The 18954-nt window shown below is 36.6% G+C and overlaps 1 protein-coding gene across 13 annotated transcripts in view; it reads right to left on the bottom strand.

Annotated features, from left to right (window-relative positions):
- The window catches only part of NCOA6 (nuclear receptor coactivator 6), an 89902-nt gene that overhangs the window by 20498 nt on the left and 50450 nt on the right, over positions 1–18954 (bottom strand). For 9 of the 13 annotated variants that reach the window (XR_004953625.1, XM_036229500.1, XM_016126414.2 and 6 more), the window contains 5 exons: positions 12197–12325; positions 10646–11503; positions 8458–8604; positions 4943–6059; positions 2317–2438 (listed from right to left, as the gene is read on the bottom strand). Coding sequence is in view for 12 of the 13 variants with exons in the window: in XM_036229500.1 (XP_036085393.1) it covers positions 2317–2438; positions 4943–6059; positions 8458–8604; positions 10646–11503; positions 12197–12325 (2373 nt within the window). In the remaining variant the exon portion in view is untranslated. Of the gene's footprint in view, positions 1–2316; positions 2439–4942; positions 6060–8457; positions 8605–10645; positions 11504–12196; positions 12326–15220; positions 15309–18954 lie in introns of all 13 variants that reach the window. The other 4 variants (XM_036229505.1, XM_016126421.2, XM_036229503.1 and 1 more) reach the window with 4 other exon arrangements.

The raw sequence follows: 18954 nt of genomic DNA, 5'->3' as shown, positions 1-18954 counted from the left end.
CACAATGAAAATAAAATAGGGAACAGAAGTTTTTTAATGGATATTAATTTTCATTTACTTTCTTATATGTAAAACTGTTTGGAGCAATATTTTCTATGAATCCACAATTAGAGAATAAGTAAGCCAGAAGCATAGCCCTCAGGAAAAAGGAATAATTTTGAGAAAAGAACTCTGAGGGACAATGCCTTATAAATTTGCAGAAGGTAACATCTCGAATATTCTTTTGTGAAGATTTTACTTGGAAAATCTTACACAAAAGCTTACACAATCAGCAGAAAGGATGAAAAGATCAATAACCAAGAATTAAGTTGGTTCAGTGGTTAGCTGGGATACATTTTCAACATGAATTAGATTTATTCCATTGTTGCATGAAAATACATTAGGAAAGTTTTAAGAAGGTGCAGGAATAAGAACAGTTGGCTCTTGGCAGTTGGAAGAAATGCTGGCTCGAGATTTTCACAGAGCAGCTACCAAATGCTGCTGATCCACAGGGTCAGACCCTGTACTCAAGAGTGAATTAATGTCTTCTGGCCAAAGATTTCCATGGCATCAATGAATGTAATATGCAGAATCCAGTTTTGAAGATTTTATAAAAATTCTTTTTTGTTTGAGCCCAAGTAACTTCTTTATATTTATGAAGGCAATAATATATGGCATTTCCATAAGTTTAACTCAGGTTCTCATGTAAAGAAAATTGTAATTTCTGTAGAAGCCCCTTGATGTAAGGGCTATGACACAAATGCCTTTTATTTTTAAAATCAGGCCACCAGACAGTACAGTAAATACCAAAGAAAGCAGCATAGGCACTATAGCAGCCTCTCAAAATTAGCAGTTAAGGGCAAGGCTGGAGGCAGCAGTCCAAAGGGCACTAATAATAGGACAGATTGGGGTTGCTGTGACAGAATGGTGAAGAAGGAATGCCAGGACACACACTGTGCATGTAACATAACCCAAAACAAAATTTATTAATAAAAGAAGATGCAAACTCATATGCCTTTAGGCACCAGGCTGGTAGCGAAGAAGTGGGCTGGTATAAGAAAGTAGTAATCCTGTGGACAGAGCCCAACCACAGAGCAAATGCTCTAAAGGCATTTAAATTCAGGTTTTCCTTTGGTGTAGGATACTGTATGACAATTCAAACAGATTATAGGCCAAATTCAGCCTGTAGGCTCCCTGTTTGCAAACTGCAGAAAGGAAGCAATAATGTGTGTGAGGACCCACGGGATTCGTAAGAGAATTCAGATGTGTCTAGAAGAAGGTACCTTCCTGTTCATAATGCCTTCCAGAAATACCCACCAAAGACTAGTGACCTCCCAGTCTCAGCTATGTTGCTGCAACTCCCTGATGGGAAGTGTGATGTGCCCAAACAATCTGTAATAGATAACACAAACTAATAACCTCATGATGGGCTTACTTTTTGGGGAGGGGGATTAGCTTTCAAAATACATAAATTAAGGGTAAAGTTTAGCCCTAAAATAACATCACTCTCACCCACACACCAAAAAGAAGGTGAAAGAAACAAAGCATAATCCTTTGTTCACACAAGGGAAAGTGGCCTAAATGTGATAGGCTTCTGTGTCTTCAATAGTATTACAGGGGACTAAGGTTACAAATCACTGTTCAGGCCAAGAGTAACTAGGTATAGAGATGTTGTGGCAGCTGGCCTTGGTTCGATAATACCTAGGTTGGAATGAATGAATTTTGGGAGCTTTTTCCTTTTCAACATAATTTTTAACATTTAGAGAATATTATTTTATAATCAGAGAGGGGTATAACACAGGGGGCTTCAACAATATTGGTCCTATTTATTATTAAGTTAGGTGGTAGGTACACAAATGTCTCTTTTATCACTTTTACATATTTTTTATGTTTAAACATTCATAATAAAACTCTTATTTAAAAACATCTTATTTTAAAACCTGGTAGTTCTCTGCTCTGAGAAAGCCCCAGGAGGAAAGGCTGTAGGAAAGATAGGCAAGCAGGATTAGAGTGAAAACACCTTTCCATTTAACCTTATTCCACTTTGGTGCCAACTAGAACCTTGATACTAACAAGAATAAAGAGGCAACTGACATTTCATTCTGATCTTAGGACTTAAAATGACAAAAACTAATTTGAGCAGAATATATATACCTTCAGAAGTTATATTTGAAATTTTTACTTACTATCAGGGCAAAATTTCCAAATACTAGACGCATTAAAATCACTAAGCTGGCCTAGTTAGGAAACAAAATAATATACTATTGTTCACTTGAAGAGAAGCCTTGTAATGCTGTATAAATGATGACAAGTATATAATCTTTAACATTTTATCACCTGGTGGTCGGTTTGAAAATTCTGGAAGTTTAGGGCCCGAGTTGTCCAAGTTAATTCCTTGTTCACCAGGCAATGGCTGCTGATCGGCCTCCTCCAAACCAGCTGGGCGAGTATCTGGGGCGCTAAAAAATAAATTGCACATTTGAGAGTAAGCTGTCCAACTTATACAAAACTATATGAAACTAGCTTAACCCCTACCCTATTCCTGAAGAATTAAAATCTGTTTACAAGATTGTCCTTACTATTATTTTCCTTTCTCTAGTCTGATAAAACATTCAATATTTGGCATAAACATAATCTGGTAATTTTATTAAATTTGAAAATCTACTTAATCTAATAGCATGGCTATTTACTCAGAGTGCTTTCTATAAATTCCTTATATAATAACTTTCACATAATCATCCATCTTTTAGATGTTTTAAGACTTGATTATAGTTTGGGCTATCAATATTATAAAGTACCGTTCCTGTGAAATTACACTATCTCTGGTGTAGCTATCAAGTTCAAACAGAGATCATATTGTTTCTTTTTTGTGACTATTACAGTGGTGGCTCCAACAACCCATAATACCTGGCAAGAAGTCGTAGGTAGGCTGACAAAAATAGCAGTAAGAAAAAAGAAAGATGGAGAATACCAGAACTAAGCTAATTAATTTTGCTGCAAAATGAGTTATTTGCAGACATCCCTATTGGCTTTGGGATGCTTTCATTTTTACCTGGGTGTAGCTTAGAATTTTTAGTGGGGAAGAAATGAAGAAAACGTTATCTATTAATAATACCCACATTCCCAAAGAACCAGAATGCTCACATCCCTCATTTTGTTTGTAATCTTACTCCTAAACTGCACCTTTCTTTCCTACCTTAGGTTCCCTTTGCCTTCATCTTGGCCACCCACTTTTAGACATATTTTATCTCATTGTATTCTGTGTAGTTTCAGAAGTCTCACCTTTAATTCATTCTAAAAGCCCCACCACATGGAAATTTAGAACCTGAAGCAGGTCCTAAGCAGACCCAGATGTCTGTATCAATTTGTTTCTTATATCACTTCTCTTTCACTTCAAATTATAGGCAAGGATTCTACAGTATTCTTTACTTTCAAAGAATTGTACTGCTAAAAAAAACTCAGGTATCTGGTCCAGCCATCTCATGTTATGGATGAGAAAACAAAGGTCCTGAGAGGTATAAGAGACAGGCCAAAAGTTCCAGTGACACAGCAGAAGAGCTGGAAGTAGGTACTCTTCCTATTAAACCTACTGTCTCCCTTTCCTAGGAGCAGTGCTGTATAAGGCCCTTTTCACAGTCTGTAGCCACAAGTAAGCAATCTCCTTCTGGGCTGATGAAGACAGTAAATATACATACCAATAGCAACTGAATAAACTTGCAATTTTACTCCTACACTACTGAGAATAAATAGCACCACGAAAACTGTTATTCCCACAGATTGATAGTGGTAAAGAATACAACTTAAAAAGAGCCATTGGAAAAATCAGATAATTAAAAGGCTATTAACTCTCGATTCAGGAAAATATAGATAGTTAATATACAATTTTTGACTTTAGAAGCAGCAAATGAGTATGACCCAATAGCAGTAGAGTACAACCACAGAAATATTGTGAGGTGGCTGGGAGAAAGGTGGTTGGTCTTATTTTGAACTCTTAAGCTTGTTAACTAAAGTTCCCCTATTCTTTTCTATAGTTCTACCAATTTATTTCAACTAACCTGTTTTTCATTCATTAGTCACCTTATTCCCTGTTAATAAATATCTCTGAATTCCAGTTATATAACTAAAGGCAGAAAATTCAGTTAGACCAATATTCTTTCTGGAAACATTTTATCAAAGCCAAAAACATGATTTGTCTTAACACTCAGCTTCAGAAAATGAAATATTTTAATTGCTCTTCCTGTTGTGATCTCACATAAGAACTCACCTGAAGAACCTTTACCAAAAAGGTAACTGATTTATAAGGTATAATCATCTTAGTGTGAGGCTTTAAGCTTCTGGGGACGATAAAGAGCCTTTAAAGGAAAGGCATCAGTACAAAAAAAAATTTCTATTTAAGAAACGACAGGGAGTCTCCATAAGCAGTTTTCATTTCTAAAACATATTTGGCCTCTCCGGTTCCCCAACAGCCATGATAGGCCTTAAGTACTTTGAGAAGTTGTAGTGTAACTTTTCAGGCTCTGAGTGCCATAACTTCCCTGAGATTAGAGACCTATATCAGTCAATTCTAATTTAGGAGTCTTGTTTGGATCCTTACTTGAACAAATTATTTTTAAAAAATAGTAATTTGAGATAATCGGGGAAATTTGAACATTGTCTGGATAACTGAATATGAAGTGTTGGTTTTTCTAGGTGTGCTAATGGTACTGTGTGGTCTTAAAATTGTCCTTATCTTTCAGAGGTACATACTGAAATATTTAAAGTCAATTTGTTAAAGAAAAAAAAATCAAGATGGTAATGGGGAGAATACAAATAAAAGCAAGATAGGCTTTGAGTTGACAACTGTTGAAGCATGACTTTACTATACTCTAATTTTATATATGTTTAAAATTTTCCATCAAAAAAAAAACAAAAGCTGTCTATATAGAAATAAATAAGATTTGAGGCAAAACTTATCATAACCTACTTTAGATCTTGCTGACTATTTTTCTTCTTCCGAGGAGGTTTCTTCTTCTTCGGTTTATTTGCGTTGGCATTATTTTGCTTATTGTTTACCCCAAAATGGCCTGCAGAGATGTCACTCTGCAATAAGTTGACCAACAATGGGCTTGTTAGCGTGACATCCTTATTGACTGGGAAGCCTGGATTCTGACCACAGGACATCTGATTTCCATTAGATGCTCCACTGAAAGGTGTATTGAAAGGCATCCCATGGCCAGAGAAGTGGTTTCCCGAGGCACTGTTTCCCTGCATGGCCTGCACGTGGGAAGGGACCATGTTGGTTTGTTGCATGGTAACATCAGGCATCATTTGAGACAAGCTGACATCATTATTTGCTGTAGTAGCAGTATCGCCATGCTGCTGGGACATGTGTGGGCTGGGCCCTGGTGGCCGCAAGACCTGCCCCTGAATCCCCATAACCTGAGAAGGACTACTGTTCACAGGCCCTTGCTGGGGCAGCATCTGTCCTGACATCTGTCCCGTAAACTGCACCATGTTTCCTTGCATGTTTGGAGTTGGTCCCCTCATTATCTGTGCTGGTCCCGGCATGACATTGGATTGGTTCTGAGTATTAAACTGTTGCTTATTCCCCTGCATCTGATTGGTCATGATCTGCTCTATCATTGGGTTCTGCTGGAGCAAAACTTGCCCCTGAGGCCCCATCATCTGGTTATGTGGTGCCATCATTTGTGGGCCCTGCTGGGGAAGCATCTGTTTGGGTGGGGTCATCCTTTGGGGCGAGGGTCCAAGATTTTGGCTCTGAGGGTTCACCATCATCTGGCTCTGTGGCATAAGTGGGGCCCTTGAAAGGATCATTGGGTTCTGAGGGTTCAAGCTTCCTTGTTGCTGGACCATCTGGCCCTGGGAGGGCACGATCTGCTGGTGCATGCTCATCAGCTGAGATGGTGGGCCCTGCTGGGGCTGGCCTTGCATGTTGCCCAGGTTCACCTGAGGTACCCCAGAACTACCAGCCTGCTGGCTGTTCATGTTGCCATGAATTCCCATGAGGCTGGTCTGCATCATATTTGGTGGCCCATGGGACACCTGCATCTGGTTTTGAGGAGGACCAGCTCCTTGACCACCTTAAAGAAAAAAGCACAGTTTCAGAAATAAATACCATCATCCTGTTGATATTAAGATATTCAAATTACCTTAATTAGAAAAACACCCATCAACCATATATTCATTGACCAACATAAACAAATATGCTGTGCTTGACATACTTGCTGTGTGTTTTCTAAAGTATGGAGATCTGACTGTGGGATGATTGTTACATCCTGAACTATACAATAGAGAAGGAAAACCTGTTTCTTTACTCCTGTTTGGTAACTTAGCATTTCAAAGACCAATAAAGTTTACTTTCTTTCAGATTAAATAAAGCACTGTAGGCTAGTGAGATAAACTCTGCTTTAGATGAGTCAAGGAAATAAAGAATGTGATGTATCTTGTTAGGAAAATCTCAATAATGCTGAGAAGATATTTAAAAACGCTCCTTGGAAAACTAATAATGACTCTCAAAGGTTATATGTGTGATATCTGGATGCTCCACTTTAAAGAAAAGAATACCTATTATTTTCTAAGGATGGTCTCCTCTAACCTAGTGTGGTAAAAATTATTTAATCCTGATCTGAAAGCTGAGCCTCTGGTAGCAGTCAACTAACAGATTAGCCAGAAGCTGCAGACAGAAGACAGTTACTAAGGGATGTTAAAGCTTCAGTAACCCTCTTCTGTGGCAGTCACTGGTAGACTCCATGGGACATATTCCATTCTTCTCAGTTATTTCTAATTTAGATAAAAGACACTGCCTTGCTTGCTGCGGTATTTACTTATTTTGGGTCTTTGGGTTTTTCCTATAACTAGCTACTTGCATTATCTCTCCCTTTTTACTGAATAACTTCTAGCTTATTTTATCTTCCTTTTATTTTTCACTTTTAAATGGGAACTAGAAAGTAGCGGTTACAACAAAATTATGAGGCCAGTCCATGCTCCAGCTCGGGAGGCATGAGAAAAACTGACCCTTGTTCACACTACCCAGAGTTTTCCTGAAACTCAAGAAAGATTTTCTCAACCAGTCTTATAATCTCTTAACTTGAATTCCACGACCACAGTATATACTATGTACTCTGAATATGCCAATATATATTCATTCAATCAACAATTATTTTTGAGTACCTATGTGTACAGGTACTTTTGGTGTCGAGGTAATATCAATAAACAAGATAGACGAAATCCTTCACTCCCTGGAGTCTAGTTGGCAAGAGACAATAACAAAGAGGAAAGTATTTTTACACAAAGAAGTAAAGGCTAACACGAGAAATAAAGTAGGGTGAGAGAACAGAAAATGACAGGCAAGAGTAGAGATATTTTAGATGGGATAAATGGGGAAATCAAAACAACATGTGCATGTGGAAGGCACCATATAACAATACAAGACAGTTGCGCTCAGGTGGACAAATTACAAATGATCTTATCACTGTTTTAAAACAAATTCACATAGCTCAGGAATGCAGTTTTGGACCAGCAGATAGGAAAAGTCAAGTGATTTGCCCTACCTTTCTCTTACCCTTTATGAGGTAGTTTGAACTATTTAAAAAGAAAGTAAGTTTAGGCTTTTCTCATTCCTTAGTGATTTATAATTAAAGCTGGAATCATATAACTAAATTAACTCCAAGTGGGGATGGGGGTTCAGAAAATATTTGGGGTACCTCAGTTCTAAACTGCCTGAACGAGAAAGGGTAAGAGTAGTAGTTATATGGTACCTAAGCAATCACAAATATGAAGTCTGGGCTTATACAATATTTATTGTAAAACACTTTTTTAGTAATTCTGCTCTGCCTTACCTCTCCTCCAAAATTTCTTCTTACATACAATATACTGTTGGCATTAAATCTGTATTGAATGAAGTCTGGCCTTCAAATACCACAGTGTAAATAAGAATTCAGACACTAAGCATAAACAAAGCTAATATGTACTATACAAAGATTTTTAAAGTTGCAGTTGTCCAAAATGCCATGTGTTTCCATGCCTTTCCTATAGTTTCCTGTGCCGCAAACATCTTTTGTCCTTTTACTAACTGTGGTCGATAGGCAAACTATGGTCCATGAGCCAAATCAGGCCCACTGGTAGTTTGTAAATAAACAGTATTTGCAATACTTCCATGCTCATTCATTTATGTATTGTCTCTGCTACTTTGCACTACCGACCGCAGAGTTAAATAGTTGCAAAGCCGGATTCTTTTCAGAAAAAAAAATTGCTGACCCCTGCTCTAACTCAAGTTTCATCTCCTTTTGTTAGATATTTTCAAGTTTCTGAGACGTTTTACTTCTGATATATCAGTTATTGCCTTGAAAAAATAATTCATATTTATGGACTTGAAATTAAGGGGTGGGACCATGATTTATGTTAATCCTTGTTGCTTATCATAGTATCTACTGTACAATACTCATTAAATGTTTGCTGAATAAATCATAAAAAACAAACCTGCATGCTGGATATTTTGATTTGCTTGCAGCTGAGGAGCTCCCGTATTCCCAGGGGTGGTGGTTGTGGTTGAAGGCACCTGACCTTGCATAAAGTTCGGATTGGCCTGTCCTGCTGAGAAGCCAGGTGGGAGGCGTTTAGGCATTCCTTAATAGAAAACAATGAGTAAGGCAGTTACCTAGCAAATTTATACTCTTGCTTAGATGTGGAATGAATAAGGAAGGATGAGCTGCATGAAGTCTCCACTGGCTTAGCTCTCTGTCACACTGGTAGGATCTTTAATAATAAGGTTGGGAAAGATGGTTAAAAAAATCAACACAATCTCTTACATGAGTATTGTCAAAATGAAAAAGAAATACTAAAAAATTTACACTTAGAACATGCCAAGGAAAAGATGGCAATCTGCTCCCTAAATGTGATCTGAGGCCACGTCACAGCAAGGTTTAGTGTTCACTTTTCTCTGTAATAGAGCGGACCCCAAAACTTTACATACTTTAACACAGGTATCAATGGAATATATTAAATTATCTCATATTCGGACTAATTGATAAGAAATACTGTAAAACAAAAAGCTGGGTCCTGATATTAAGTGTATATATATATATAGGTGTTTTTTCCTCCACTGAGGGAAATGACTGACAATCTCCTTTGCAGAAAATTTCTCCCCAATATTATGCTTGTCTCCTTAGGAGAGACAAGATTAAAAACAATTCATAGGAGTTTCGAAGTGAGGCTATACAAAATTTATCCTTTCGCCTTCCCCTCATAAGGTTTGCTGCAATTCTGAGAGCTATGGTACCAAAAACCATGCTCTAATGAAATCTCACTGAAGTATCACTTCCTTTTACAGGAAGGTTTAATTTCAGAACCAACTCATTGTTTATAACAGGCCCTGATGTGGCCAGATCACCTAGGTGAGCACATCATCTGCTCTATGAAAGCATCAAGACCTAAAGCTCACTTAATTTTTTTTGTATTAGTCCATTTATTTTTTTTTAAGGGCCAAATTTTCAATGTCCTGAAAAACACTTCATAGACAAATAAGCATTTGTCTTTTCTTTAGCAGCGACACGTCCCCATTTGCATGCTTCCATTTGTAATCAAATCAGTAATCACATTTGTAGGAGGGACTACCCAGCTTCCACTGATCCAGAACTAGATGCCCAGAACAGTGAAGTTTGGAGCTAAAACATTCTTGCATTTTCTAAAAACTTCTTAGATTTCAAATATTAGAGCCTGCATGTCAGTAAAATTAATCATAAGAGAGTGAAAAGACTGATGAGCAACTTAATTTCACTAGAAACCATGGGAACATGCCTTTGCTATGTTGCACTAAAGATGCAAGGGTTTTTTTCTGGGTAGGCAATGGGTGTCTTTTGGTGGGGGGGTATGTTTATCAGATGACAGCATTACTGACACTCTCTATACCTTACTGAAAAGCTCCGAGCACATTCATGTGCACTAGATCAATGATTAATAAGAATAAATAATAAACATGGAGATGGATAAGTTTTACTGTAATCGTTTTACCTCTCACACATTAAGCTCCATTGCTTTTTCTTCATACAAGAGGCACCTTACAAAATAAATAAATAAATCTCCTTTAGGTATAACTGGTGGAATTCCCTCTCTAAGGAGCAGGCATTGGCATTATAAACTATAAAAGTCAATAATTTCTGAACTAATTCCCCTTTAATACTTTAATCAAATTTAACAAATATCATGCTATTTTACTAACTAGGATTATAAAAACTGAAAACTAGAAGGGCCTTTTCCCCAGTAATACCCTGTACTTATCTTTTCATTTTTGCTCTATTGCATAATCTTAATTGGTTCAAAAGCTGAGTAGTTTAAATTGTTAATAAAATGCATGTTTCTTTTGGACATTCTAGTTTACCAGTACAAGATCAAGCAAAAGTAATTTGAAAAGCAAAACGAGCATCTCTATATTCAATATTACCTGCATCTTTATCCAGAGGGCTAGTTTAAATGTAACCAGTAAGATACTGTATAATGTAGCAAGTTAGTAATATATCAAGTTAACTAATTTATATCAAACGTCATCCTATATATCCACAAAACCAAATAATTACACCCTTATTTCACTCCCTCCATTAACTCTAAAAATTGAAGTTCTATTAAGATCTATCTCAGTAAAGTTAACACAAATAGCTTCAGTGTTCCTCACCTCCTAGGCCTGGATGTAAACTCTGTGGCCCCTGGTTTGGTGGTTGCTGCTGCATAACCATGAAGTTAGGTGGCCCGTTTCCCTGTTGAACCATAGGATTCCGACCCGGAGAGCTGACAGGCTGCTGAAATCCCTGGGGAAGTGGGTTATTTTGAGGTGGCCTTGGTCCCATCTGCTGCTGAGTTTGGTTAACCGTTGGGGAGGATGCAGGGGATCCCTGCTGGAAGGAGGAGGGTGAGGAGGCAGGAGACTTGTTGGTGAGGTGGGGCTGCTGCAGGGGGGTTGGAACCCTGGAGGGCCCTCCCTGCAAGCTCTTCATCTGAGGAGCTGTGAACTGGCCTGGGTTGCTCATCTGAGGAAAGTTTGTATGGGCCTGTGAGGCTTGCTGGCTGCCAAAGGGATATGGAGGGGGAGGGTGGGAAGGTGTCTGTACCGTGGCTAAGGATGGTCTTGCCTGGAGTTGCTGTTGCATTGGGCCAGGCAAAGGAGCCTTCTTCCACCCTTGATTTGCAGTCATTGTACCCAGAGAACCCTGGGCTGGAGGAGGCTGAAGGGCTCCAGAAGGCAGCTGGTTCCAGCCTGGAGGAACAGGCACCTGAGTTGGGGCAGTAAACTGGGGTCGAATTCCCTGGGGCTGTTGCTGTTGATGTTGCTGTGGGGGTCTTGCCTGCAACTGTTGTTGCTGTTGCTGTTGCTGCTGCTGCTGTTGTTGATGCTGCTGCAGCTGGGGGAAATTAGCTGGGTTCATTTGTCTGTTCACAGGGACAGGCTGCATTGGGTGGTGTGGGGTAGCTAAAGATCCTGAGGGATGACTTTGCTGCTGTATATGGAGCCCAGAGAGGAGTGGATCCATTGCATCTGTTTAAAGACAGTCAACAAGGCACTAATTAACTCATTACACCCTATATCCTAGAGCAGTAGTCTTGGCAAATCTGCAAATACAGAGTTAAAATCTGCTAGCACCATTCAACCAAATGTATGAGGGCATCTTTTATATGCAAAGTGTACCAAGACAATAGGTAAATCTTATCTAAAAAGAGCTTATGATTCGAAAGTGGATATAAGAGCCAAACTCAGAATATGGAGAGTGGTATTTTTAAAGCATATTCTGAGGAACTGTGTTCATTAGTTATTATAAGAAAACAAAACAAAACATAGTCAATTAGGTTTGGGAAATACTGGACCTAACAATCTTAGACATGTTTCTTCCCTGTAAGACTTTGTGTCTCCAATGTGTTAATTCTGAATCTCCAAGGTAAAGTATAATGCATTTACCAAATTTAATCCACTGTTTAGAATTTTCTGTCATGGTGTACCTTACAGGACTAAGTAGACCAAAGAATTCACTTTTAGGAATGCTAAAGTATAACTGATAAGAGAATAATGAGAAATTCTGAGAAGGAAATGACAACTTGAAATTAGGGCAGATTTAGTAAAGGACATAGCATTTAAGTTGAGCAGTTAGGAACTGCATCAGAGACAGCTGAATTTTGTAATGATCTGTGCAGCGAGTTCTAGCTTCTCTGATCCTACAGGACTGGAGGTCGTTACCTGACTGAGAAGCAGGGCGAGGAGTCCTGGGCTGCAACTCTGAATTGGGGCCTGGTGCCATCATGGAAGATGACATGTTTCCACTCGGGGGTATCATAACAGTGGCAGGGCTGTTCATTCTTATTAATCCTAAAGAAAAAAAAAAAAATCCCTAGAATAGAATTCTCGAACTGGCACAATGTTTGTTTTTAATTAAATATTTCAAGAATATAAAAAAGTATGGAAAAATTCTATACCATCCTCTACCTTGTATATATCTAAGCATTTTGCCTTACTGCTTTCAGATACATATGTATATACACCAGAAGCCCCCCACTCCTTCCCAATCTCATTCCGTTTCGTCCCTCTTATCTTGTAATTGGGGTTAACAGTTCCATGCATATTTTATTTATCTTTTCTTCATATGTAGGTAAGCTACATTGAGTTTTCTGTATGCTTTTAACCTTTATATAACTGGCGCCATACTATCTGTATTCTTTAATTTTCTTTTTCACTTAATATTATTTTTTGGAGATGAATCCATCTTGACTGCTAAATAAGTGTTCCATTTTATGGCATCCATATATCCATTCTCCTGTTGATGAATAGTAGGTCCTCCTGCCCCCACTATGCCCTTTTAATTCTTAAAATTTTGCAATGTCATGTGTTCTTGTGGACATTTGAGACTATCTTTAGACTACATAATTAGAATTGCTGAGTTTTAAAGTATAAGCATCTTCAACTTTACTAGATATTGGTAAACTGCTCTCTAAAGTAGTTGTATAAATTTATACTCCAACTAGCAGCTTTAGAACTCCTCTTGCTCCAAATCTTTCTAATTTCTGATATGGTTAGACTTTTTAGAATTTTAGCACCTATGTTCATAAGTGAAAACAGCCTAAATTATCTTCTTTCTATCCCCTTTTAATTTTGGTATCAAGCTTAAAGTAACTTCAAAATAAGTTAGAAAGAATCTTTTCCTCTTTCTATGCTCTGGAAGAATATGTGTATCTGTTCTTAATATTTGATAAAACTAACTTGTAGAACCATCTGGGCCTGTGGGTTATATTAATTTATTCATAGGGAGACAGATTTGTAATTATTTCAATTAAATTAATTATTGCATTTTTCAAGTTTTCTAAGTCAGTTTTAAATTATATTTTCAAGAAAATTGTTAATTTGCCAATGCTTTAAAATTTATTAGCATAAAATTATTCATGGGATACCTTTTCCATTTTTAAAAACTGAGCTATAATTCATACTATAAAGTCTTTTAAAGTATATATTTTTTTCATTCTTTACAATGCCTCTGCCTCTTTTTTTCTTGTCTTATCAGCTTCATCCATTTTAGTTGTCTGTTCAAAGAAACATCTTTTGGTTTTGCTGCTCCATTCTATTGGCTTTTAAATTCAGACTTATCTCTGCTCTTAATCTTTATTATTTCCTTCCTCCTAAATTATTACTCTGCTTTTCTTTTTCCTTTAAGTCTTTTAAGTCCTTTCTCTTAATTCTTAAGTCAGACACTTGGCTTGTTAATTTTCAGATGATGTTCTTCTCTAATAAAAATATCTGAGGGCTTAAAAGTTTTTTCCAAATGTTGTACTGGCCACATCTCACAAATTTTTATATGTGCTAGTCTCATTATTCTATTCTAAATATCTTCTGTCCATCATAATTGATTTTTTAAAAAAGTCACAGCATTTAAAATATATTTTTAAATCTCTAATATGAAATATTTTAGGGGTTTTTTTTGGTCACTGACTTGACTTAATTGCACTATGAGTCAGAGAACATGATCTGTGTAATATCAATATTTGGCATTTACTGAAACTTGCTTTTGATATAATGTAGTCAGTTTATATAAATGTTCCATTTAAGCATAAAAAGATTAAAAATCCTTGAATTATTAGTACATGGTTTCTATATCCCATTGACTCCTGAACAACATAGTTTTAAACTGCATGGGTACACTTATGAATTTTTCTTCAATAAATATGTAAGTACTGTAAATGTATTTTCTCTTCCTTATGTTTTTCTTAATAACATTTTCTTTAGCTTATTCTATTGTAAGAATACAGTATAGAATACATACAACATACAAAATGTGTGTTAACTGACTGTTTATGTTACTGGTAAGGCTTCCAGTCAGTAGTAGACTATTAGTAGTTAAGTTCTGGAAAATCAAAAATTATACATATAGTTTTGACTGCATGGGTTGGTCAGTGCCCTTAACCCCTGTGTTGTTCAAGGGTCAATTGTATATCCATTATATAAAACTATTTTAATTATGTTAGTCAAGCTTTCTTTATCCTTACAAAATTTTTTATGAGCTTGATCCATCGATTACTAAGAGGTGTTAAAATTTCCCCTAAGATTTCCTAACTCTATGTAATTTTGTCTACTGTGCCCCGCATATTTTGATGCTAGGTTATTATGAACATAAAGCTTAACTTCTGGGTGAATTTTTCTTTTTACATCATACAGTGGCCTTTTTTATTTTTTGCAAAGCTTTTTATCTTAAACGCTATTTTATCTGATAAAAATAGTTATCTCTCTTTTTCTTGGTTAATAGTCCCTTAGATTATCTTTTTTCCTATGCTTTTAACTATGAACTGAGTTCTTATATTTTATGTATTTTCTGTAAGAACACATAACTAAATTTGATTTTGTTACTGAATCTGATTAATAACTCTTTTTATCAGTGTTCATAATCCATTTGCCTTTATTGTTAATTACTGGCATATTTTGGTTTATAATTTTAAGATACAATTGCGTTTTATCCTGCTGTGATGCTCTCCTATTTTTCCTGTTTTTTTCATGCTGTTTTCTTATTTTTACTGAATTTTACTGATTTTTTTTCTATCATACCCTTCCTTTCTACCCTCCACTACTAGAAATTATACATTCTATTTGTTATTTTAGTGACAGCTTTAAAATGTCAACATCTGACTTAAAGTCTAAAAACAATATATAATCATCATTATACTAAATAAGTCAATGCTTATTTAGAAATATTTACCCATTTTTACCAATTATTTAGCTCACCATTCCTTCTTAGCTCTTATTTCTTCCATCTTAGGTTCAATTTTCGTCTTCCTGAAGTACATCCTTGAGCAGTTCAATTAGCAAGGGTCTGTTAATGGTAAATTCTCTTAGTCTCTTTGAAAAGGTCTTTATTTCATATTACTCTTGAAATTCTAGGCTGTCAATATTCTCATCACTTTGAAAATATTTTTCCAATGTTTTCTGGCTTCCAATGTTGCTGTTGAGAGATCAGCTGTAGGTCTGATGGTCTTTCCTTTGTAAATACTTGGTCTTTTATTTTGAATTGCTTTTAATATTCTCTTTATTTTTCATGTTCTGTAGCTTTGCAATTTTGTGTCCAGATGTGGTTTTATTTTTATTTGCAGTGCTCAGGATTATTAGGCTTCTGAATCTGAAGACTCATTTCTTTTATCATTTCTGGAAATATTTCAGCCACTCTGTCTTTGACTATTGTCCCTCCTCAATTTCTTTATCTTCTTCTGGAACTCTTTTCAGACCTGTGTTAAGCCTTCTCATTTTATCCTCCATGTCTCTTGACCTTTTTCATATTTCTATCTCCTTATTTTTCCTCTACTACATTCTGGGTAATTTCTTCACCTTCTAATTCGGCTATGTCTAATTTTCTGGGTAAGTTATTCACTTCAATAAGCTTTAAATTTCTGTAAGTTTTATCCTCCTCCAATTCTCTTTACATGTTTTGTTCATTTTTTTGGATTTTCATAATTTTAAACCCCTTGATATTTCTATTATCTAGAATTCTGGAAGGAGGGAACCTAATCCTAAATTTCATAAATTTACAATATAAGCTCATTTATATTAGGTTTTAACTATAAGAAGTCTTTAGTGGCTTGGGTTGAGGATGTGCCCCTCCAGAACTTCAACAATTATTACCAGCCTAGAACCACTCAATGACTTAGGTTGGCTTTCCTAAATCATTTCAATAATATATTAAATGTCCAACATGCATGAGGGTAGAGAAGATAATTCACAACCACTATCCCTACCTTCTGCCCCATCCAACTAGAAGCCCAGGCCAAGTGACACAAATTTTGCATTTGTCTCCCTGTGCCAGAGGATAAAAATGTTCTAATCTATCTTTCACTGAAAATTTTGGATTCATAAGGGATTCTGAATTCTAACTTCCTTCTGTATGCAGACCCAAGGCAAGGCTTCAAAATTTATCCCTTCCTGGCCATTAAAACTCAAATCCCTTGGCCCCTGCAGAAACTCATTTGTTTATTGCTGTCTAAATATCCTTTTCTGACTTCTTTCTTGCCTGGGAGATTTCCTTTACTTTCTTACAAGCTCAGCTGTACAGTAAATGTTATTTTTAGCCATCATTTTTAGGTGTTCTGTAGTTGAAGGGCAGTTAGACAAAGGTTTATGTGCTGAAACCAGATTTGTTTTTGAGGAACTCCATGCCATTTTTAAAACATGATAATTAGACAATAATAAGAAAGCTCTTAGGAGATAAGAAGAAAAAGATTTTCTCAGTCTACAATCAGCTTTCTACCCTCAGAAATGTTCAAGTACATGCCAACTACATGCTCGGTAGTGATACTATGAAATATATTCCAGCCCTAGGTGGGCATTTGGACTAGATCTATGGTTCACAACTTTAGGGGGACATTTGACAATGTCTAGAGACAGTTTTTGTTGGTACAACTGAGGGAAAAGGATGATGGCACTACTAGCATCTGGAAGGCTGAGACCAGGAATGCTGTGAAACATCCCTCAATGCACAGGTCAGCTCCCCACAGGAAAGAATTATTCCAATGCATCAACAGTAATGAGACTGAGAAACCATAACTAAATGATGACTACGGTATCCTCACTAATCCTGGGATTCTAAAAGGCGATGGGGGAAAAAAAAAAAGGCTATGGATTCGGTTTTAATTACAAAAGACTTTGCTTATCGGTCAACTTTCTATTGCCAATGCTAAGAGAAGAAAGCAGTGCTCAGAAAAATTTACAATCTGACATTCTAGATACACAATTCCAAAGTCATTTATTATTGTTTTAGAGGGTAGTCAAGGTCTCTTTTCCTAGAAAACATTCTCCGTTTTGTTTAACATGACATTAAATTTGTTTGTATCCACTGCCCTTATGGACAACAGAGAAAATGTCTAGAGTATGCATGGCAGTAAAGAAAGATACTTAGGAATTAAAGTGTTTCTGTGACTACAGACCATTACTAATTGATTATTTCTAAAACTCTGCATTATATATATATTATCATAATCAGCAGCCTTCATTAAATACCAATATAACCTAATTTCAACGTAAAGTTTCTAAGTTTTCTATGCTGATAATGAACTACGCATTTTGCTATAATTTACACTCACTTCCAAGAGATATTTAGTAAATATGTCTGTTATTTGCCTGATCCTAGGAGAGCTTGCAATAAGTATGCTGATATTGGCTTAATGAAGTTTTAAATTTTTAAGGCTGAAAGGGATCTACAGCATTGTTTCTAGGACATAATCAAATATGTTTGCAGATAACTAAGGCTAGTAAATATTAAGTTATTCAACCAAAAATTGAAACCAGACCCAGATTTCCTGAGTCTCATTCTAGGGTGATTCATTCTTTCACTAACTATATGCAACTTGGCTAGGCTCTTCTCACTCTTCTTCTAGCCCTCACTCATAATCTCTCATAAAGCTAGCTGCCTTAACATCAAATGCTCAGACTTTTGTAAAGAACTACATCTATCGACTCCCTACTATAGGTACCAGTCTGTGTATTTTACATCTAGCATATGGGACTCTACAACAGCCTAACAGGAACTTAGTAAATGTTTGCTATACGGTTCAGGGCTCAACCACCTTCAAACATGAAAGCGAAAGACTGCAAGCACTATTAGCTCATTTATTGGTGAAGAAGACTGTTGCTTAGAGAGGTACAGTGACTGGCTTGAGTTAATCACTAAATGGCAGTGCCAGGATAAAAAGCTAGTTCCAATTTTATATGGCCAAGCCTTCAGCTACCCATTCAGAACAATGGCTTTATCAATTGAGCTCCATTCTGTTGCATTTCTTCAAGAGCTACTACTGTGGTAGGTGGGGAGGTGAATAATTTGGTATAGTTTCAGGTGCTTACTTTGCTTCAACCACAGGAGCTGTGCTTTTCTGCTTTATTTTGATAAAAGGTCCTGCAGCAGAAAAAGTCTAAAAGCCACTGGTGTAGTGAAAAGAGCACTAAACTAGGAGTTAGATCTGTGATATTAGCCCACTGCTACTTGACCCTGCTTCCTTTCTGTGAGCTCCGTGGCTTTGTCAAATTTAAATGAGAGCGCCAAATCAATTCCAAAATTCTGTGTTCTCAGAATGTTGAATTCAATCTCTAAAGGAGAAATTTTGGGATTACTAGAACAGGTAGCAAGTACTTTATAACTCAATTCTAAACATATAAAAAACACATTTCCCCACATATATGTACAGATTCTACATAAGCACACGAGAACTTTTAGCTCATAGATTCATAGCCTTAGAGAAAGCAAGAGTTAGAAAGTTATAATCTCTATTATGCTATCAACGTCCTGAGTGTAGAAAATACTTTATTCATTTCTATTTCCAACACTTAGCATAGGTTCTGTCATGCAACAATAGCCTAATAAATGAGCCAAAAAGACTGTAAAGTCGATATGCTTCCTGCTCGGTGACTCTAGCCTCCTAAGATTGAGTCATGTCTCAATCTCCTGAACCAGTAAACAGAGATGTGCCAGGAACCGC

This window comes from Rousettus aegyptiacus, unplaced genomic scaffold, assembly GCF_014176215.1.
Source record: "Rousettus aegyptiacus isolate mRouAeg1 unplaced genomic scaffold, mRouAeg1.p scaffold_m13_p_12, whole genome shotgun sequence".
Lineage (NCBI taxonomy): Eukaryota > Metazoa > Chordata > Mammalia > Chiroptera > Pteropodidae > Rousettus > Rousettus aegyptiacus.
Note: the sequence above shows the minus strand (reverse complement) of the source record. Positions and strands in the feature narration are given on the sequence as shown.